This window comes from Eptatretus burgeri, chromosome 13, assembly GCF_056783735.1.
Source record: "Eptatretus burgeri isolate ZD-2024b chromosome 13, Ebu_testis_v1, whole genome shotgun sequence".
Taxonomy (NCBI): Eukaryota; Metazoa; Chordata; class Myxini; order Myxiniformes; family Myxinidae; genus Eptatretus; species Eptatretus burgeri.
Window position 1 is genome coordinate 26,080,589 of NC_140973.1, and position 6,093 is coordinate 26,086,681.

Genomic DNA, 6,093 nt, shown 5'->3' on the forward strand with positions numbered 1-6,093 from the left:
GTGACTTTTATTCTCGTTCTTCAGTGTTTTCATAACTACCAAGGCTGATAAAGACGCCAGTATAATAAAGTATCGATAAAGTATAAATCAGGAGATCGTTAAAACGCCTAATTGTACGTCTTCTTCTTCTTCTTCACTTTTTTTCACCAGCTGAACACAGTGAAGGCTGAAGCGATTACAATGATTGTAATTTCGAACGGTTTTCAATGTACACTCAATATGTGTGATATCAAATGGTGGTGTAACATGTGGTAAAGTTTTGTTTTCCTCCGTTGAACAGTTTTCAGTGTACACTCAATATGTGTGATATCAAATGGTCGTGTAACATGTGGTAAAGTTTCGTTTTCCTCCGTTGAACGGTTTTCAATGTACACTCAATATGTGTGATATCAAATGGTGGTGTAACATGTGGTAAAGTTTTGTTTTCCTCCGTTGAACAGTTTTCAGTGTACACTCAATATGTGTGATATCAAATGGTCGTGTAACATGTGGTAAAGTTTCGTTTTCCTCCGTTGAACAGTTTTCAATGTACACTCAATATGTGTGATATCAAATGGTGGTGTAACATGTGGTAAAGTTTCGTTTTCCTCCGTTGAACGGTTTTCGATGTTTGCTCTTAATACCATAACTGCCGCTTCATAACTGCAGGCAGTGATGGCCGGGTCCTGCAGACGTCCTTCATAACTGCAGACGTCCCGCTTTGATCGGACACCTGACCGATGATGTCCTCTTTATTCAATTGAAATCAGAATGGGATTAAAAAAAAATGAAATTCAAATCAAATGGAAAACCAAATAAAGGGATTTGCGAATTATTTAATAAATGAAGGTTTTTAAACGTAATTTTGGTTTTCAGCCCGAATTTTTAAGGCTCAACAAACATTATGAAAACATAAAACGGTGTTAATTTATGTTTGCAATATATATATATATATATATATATATATATATATATATATATATATATATATATATATATATATACATACATATAAAATGGAGCACTTGTATGTATGTATGTATGTATGTATATGTCCACTCTTCACCCATTGGTTGGACAGCTAACCTGACATCACCCACAAATCCATCCCATCCATTGGGACCATACTCTGCACAGAGTGTTAGTGCTGCTCCCCCTCCCCCACGTACACACAATCCCAAGTTGTCAAACCCCATCCCACCTCTCTCCTATCGCTGCCCCCCCCACTACCACCAAAACCAAACTCTGCGCTCCCCTCCCCCTTTCTTTAAATCCTCAAACCCCCTTCCAATGCAATGTCCACAATTCCCCACCCCCACCCCCTCAAAATCCTTAAACCCTTCAATCTCAATTCTGTCCCCTCTCTGCCCTCCCTCCCCCAAGCTACACGACGTGGCTAAAAGTATGCGGACACCCCTTCTAATGAGTGGATTTGGCTATTTCAGCCACACCCATTGCTGACAGGTGTATAAAATCAAGCACACAGCCATGCAATCTCCATAGACAAACATTGGTAGAAGAATGGGCTATACTGAAGAAATCAGTGACTTTAAACGTCGCACAGCCATAGGATACCATCTTTCCAACAAGTCAATTCGTCAAATTTCTGCTCTGCTAGAGTAGTCCCGGTCAACTGTAAGCGCTGTTATTGTGAAGTGGAAACGTATCAGAGCAACAACAGTTCAGACGTGAAGTGGTAGGCCACACAAGTTCATAGAACGGGACTGCCGAGTGATGAAGCACGTCGTGTGGAAAAATCGTCTGTCATCGATTGCAACACTCACTACCGAGTTCCAAACTAACTCTGGAAGCAACGTCAGCACAAGCACTGTTCGTAGAGAGCTTCATGAAATTGGTTTCCCTGGCCGAGCAGCCACACACAAGGCTAAGTTCACCATGCACAATGCCAAGCGTAGGCTCGAGTGGTGTAAAGCTCACCGCCATCGGACTCTGGAGCAGTGGAAACACGTTCTCTGGAGTGACGAATCACGCTTCACCATCTGGCAGTCTGACGGACGAATCTGGGTTTGGCGGATGCCAGGAGAACGTTACTTGTCCGAATGCACAGTGCCAACTGCCAAGAATGCACAGTGCTCTCCCAACAATGGATGGAGATCCTCAATGCCAGACATGAAATCAGAGCCATATCCCTCGACACATCGCGTGCTTTTGATACGGTCTGGCACACTGCCCTGCTGACCAAACTCTCTTGCTATGGTATCGAAGGACATCTCTACTCATGGCTCACCCACTTCCTCTCCTGTCGCAGCCAACGTGTAGCCCTTAATAGAGTTCTCTCATCCCTTCTTCCTGTCCAGACTGGAGTTCCTCAAGACAGTGTTCTGGGCCCTGTTCTTTTTCTGGTTTTCATTAATGATCTCTCTGACTCTCTGGAAAATTCTCTTTATCTCTTCGCTGATGACTCCACCCTCTGCCATACCATCTGTCATCCCTCAGATCGGCAAGCAACAGCTTCTTCACTCTTTGCAGATCTGGATAAAATCACAAACTGGTCCAACACATGAAACATGTCTTTCAATCCTGACAAATCTCACACTCTCACTATGTCTCTCCGAAAGGACCATCTGGAACCTCCCCCCCACCCTCCCATCGACTTTCTCAACAATCCTCTTGTCTTGAAGAAGTCCTTACATTCAAGCTTCTGGGTTTCACGATCTGCCATGATCTTTTCTGGGAAAACCTCATTTCCAAGCTGGCCTCCAAAGCCAGTCACCGACTGGGCATCCTCCGTCATGCAAAGTCCTTCCTTGGCATACCTGAGCTCCTGACCACAAACAATGCTTTCGTCCGTGGCTTGATGGAGTACTGATCTCCCCTCTGAGCTGGTTCTCCCACCTCTCACCTTTCTAGGCTTCACGCTGTGGAAACCAAGGCATTTATGATCATTGGTATCTCGCACGATGAGGCCGAGTCTTTGGGTCTTTCACTCTTACTACAGGCAGGTCGGTGGTCTGTCTGTATGCTACTGTCTCCTCTCTGGCCTCGCCCCCCCCCTGCTCTGTGTGAGTTATGTCCCCCCCACTTTTCCGCAGGGTGCTCAAGGTCCGCCAGCAACCCACTTCTGGTGAAACTACCAAAATCACGAATCTCTGCTCACCTTCACTCTGTCATTCCTATTTTTCCCCACCTCTGCAACAAACTCCCTCACTCTCTTCAATCCCACTCTTCCCTCCAGGTCTTCAAAACAGCTGCTCACCACCACCTATCTTCCCCCATCCAAAACCTCGATCTTTTCTACCCCCGTCAATCCACCCCAAACCCACCTCCTTCAAATTCCCTGCTTTCCTTCCTGAAAGTCCCTGTAGTGTCCATCTTGTTTACCCTGTGCACCCCACCCCATCCCTCTCCCTTCCACAGATCTCCTAATGTCTCTGTTCCCCACTGTTTTTTTCCTTCCCTCTCCCACCCCTCTTGTCTCTTGCTCCCCCTGTTGTACATTCTGTGTTAGCTCTCCATGAGAGCCTCGACAGTGTGTACAAAAAAAATCACGATCTATGATCTCTCAGAATTAGTGCACATTCGTATCCACACCAACGGCAATCTTTTTAATCAGCACAAGTTACAAGCCTCCTCAAAAATAAAAAATAGCTCTCATTGAGGAGCTTCTGTATGCTGATTGCATCCTGGTGACATTGTGGTGTCCTGGTGACAACTCTGTTGTGGACCTTCAGAAGATTGTGGATCATTTTGCGAATGCAATATTGCGTTTTGGTCTGACTATCAGTATCCTGAAGACAGAGATACTTCATCAGCCGTTTCGAGGTCGCCTGCTGTGGAAAATAAAATAAAATATTAACGATAGAGTTAAAATTTACTATGCCAGGGAGATTTAATAAATAATGTTTAAATGTTTAGGCAGATATGTCTAATTGAACCTTGAGTTCAGGCAACTGCTGCAGGCCTTACCTAGTTTGTGTAAACACGAGTCTCATTATGTCTACCTTCTCATTGTGCTGCAAAGTTTGTATGAACACAAGTCTCATTTACTCAGCCTTCTCATTGGATTTCAAAGTTATATCTTATTTAGATTGTAAAACAGGAGTCTCATCTGACTGTTGGGTCTCTGGACTTCTCATCGTGTTGCACACTGTAGCAAGGCACGCATTCCTTCACTGCGTTATCTTGTTACTCACATGTTTTATTATGTCCAGAATTGTTTTTCTCTTTGCTTTGAAAGACCTTTTGTTTAACAAAGCTTTCTTGTAGTCTGGTATTGATTAACCAGTACCCTTTGATCCCTCCCTATTTCCAATCATATAAAAGATCATGTATCCTTTCTCAATCAGAGATCTGCTTGTACACTTGTGACAAGCCTTTCTCTCCACACATGTGCTTATACAATAAACAATTGAGAAGATTATGCATAAAGCGTTTTCTCTTTTATGTAAATTTCCACCACACTGCACAGAAAAAAAATCATTGGATTCAAGCTCCCAGCTCAGCCATTGGGCATCTCAAGGCTCGAGTATTTGACAACTGGAACCTTACTGTTGCTACCAAGGTCACTGTTTACAAGGTCGTTGTCCTTCCATCACTCCTTTACAGTTGTAAGACATGCACCGCCTACTGTAGGCATATTAAGCAGCTTGAGCAGTTTCACCAAGAAACACTGAGGACTATCCTGACAAGTAAGTGACAGTACCATATCACCAACATCGATATCCTGAGCATGTCGGGCTGTTTCAGCATTGAGTGAATGCTCGTGGCTGCACAGCTGAGATGGACTGGTCTCACAATGCGCATGTTGAAAGACAAATTACCAAAACAAGTTTTTGGTAGCTGTGTGACAGACAAAGGTAAGCAGGCCAGTACAAGAGATACAAGGATACCCTGAAGAACCATCTTATAAAGTGCAAGATCTCCACCAGCTGATGGTCAAAGATCGCAGTACGCGGTGTGCTACTTGTAAAAGTGGGGTCCGTGGCTTTGAAGTGGACCGCTTTTGTCGATACAAAGAGCGGCGGGAGGTCAAGCGCCACCACCGCAGCAACCCCAGTACTCCAGAACCAACTTGGGAGTGTGAGGTTAGCGGTCAGATGTCTTTCAAGGGTGGGCCTCTTCAGCCACCTCAGGGCTCACCGCCATGAAGTAACTAACTTGCTTCACGGCACCATCTCAGACGTGGTGATGATTGGCATCATAATTATCTTGATTTACAGATAGTAGTAGTCGTAGCAGTAGATTTTTGTTACTGTTTTTCTAAACTTGCATCAGTCAAGATTCATCAAAATGGTTCAACATTATTTTATGTTCAAGCATGTTATCTCTTGAAAATTGCCAATGAGAATGAAATTGTACATCGATAGCATGGCACGACAGCCTGCTTTTCTCACCCACAAGATTCAATTTCAGCCGAGTCCACATGCTCTTTTATTAATTTTCACAGGAGGCACCGTATGCAATTTATAGACAAGATAGTCAGGAATATTAAATGTGTAAACACCTCATTTGTGGGCAGAGCCAGGTGAGAACTTCCCGTCACAAACAGCATGTCACACGTGTGCTAAACCCATCACAACCTCTCTGGGCAGTGTGTGCCAGCTATGGCGGTGCAGTGTGCTGTGGAGCCGGATGTGCCAATGGATATATTTTTATTGGTCCTGAAGAGGTTTGTTCTGAACTGCTTGTCTTGTGCACCTTTCCCCCCCCCCCCATATTCAATACAAAATAAACCCTTTAAAAGGTAAGAAAACGTATTCGAGTCATCTGTGTGTGCCATCAATTTTGGTTCACATTGAATGATCCTTGGGATACGGTAACCTTAAGATAAAATAACTGAACGCAGTGCAGTACGAGACCATTTGGACATTTCCCGGGACGTAACGTCCCGACGCTGAGGCGTACTGCGTTAATGGAGCCTCAGACGTGAAAGTGTTAAGAAATTTAAAAAATAACCGTGACAGTGTCTTAAGACTACTGTATAATGTTAAAACACCTTTTTGAAACCCCTTCACACACAATTTAATCACTGATCGCCACCAAGTCGAGGGATTTCAGGTTGAAAAAGCACCATCGACAATCCGAGAACAGCCATTCCATGGTGGGGCTGGCCACGTTGGCGGAAGACCAAGAATGAGGTTGTTCTTGGGTGAG

The 6,093-nt window shown here is 44.1% G+C and overlaps 1 protein-coding gene across 11 annotated transcripts in view; it reads right to left on the minus strand.

Moving 5' to 3' along the window:
• Nucleotides 1-4,117: 4,117 nt before the first annotated feature.
• Nucleotides 4,118-6,093, minus strand: part of GSTCD (glutathione S-transferase C-terminal domain containing) — a 54,095-nt gene continuing 52,119 nt past the window's right edge. For all 11 annotated transcript variants that reach the window (XR_015050650.1, XM_085851788.1, XM_085851794.1 and 8 more), the window contains one exon: nt 4,118-6,093. This exon is cut by the window's right edge and continues 100 nt beyond it. Coding sequence is in view for 7 of the 11 variants with exons in the window: in XM_085851788.1 (XP_085707914.1) it covers nt 5,994-6,093 (100 nt within the window). In the remaining 4 variants the exon portion in view is untranslated.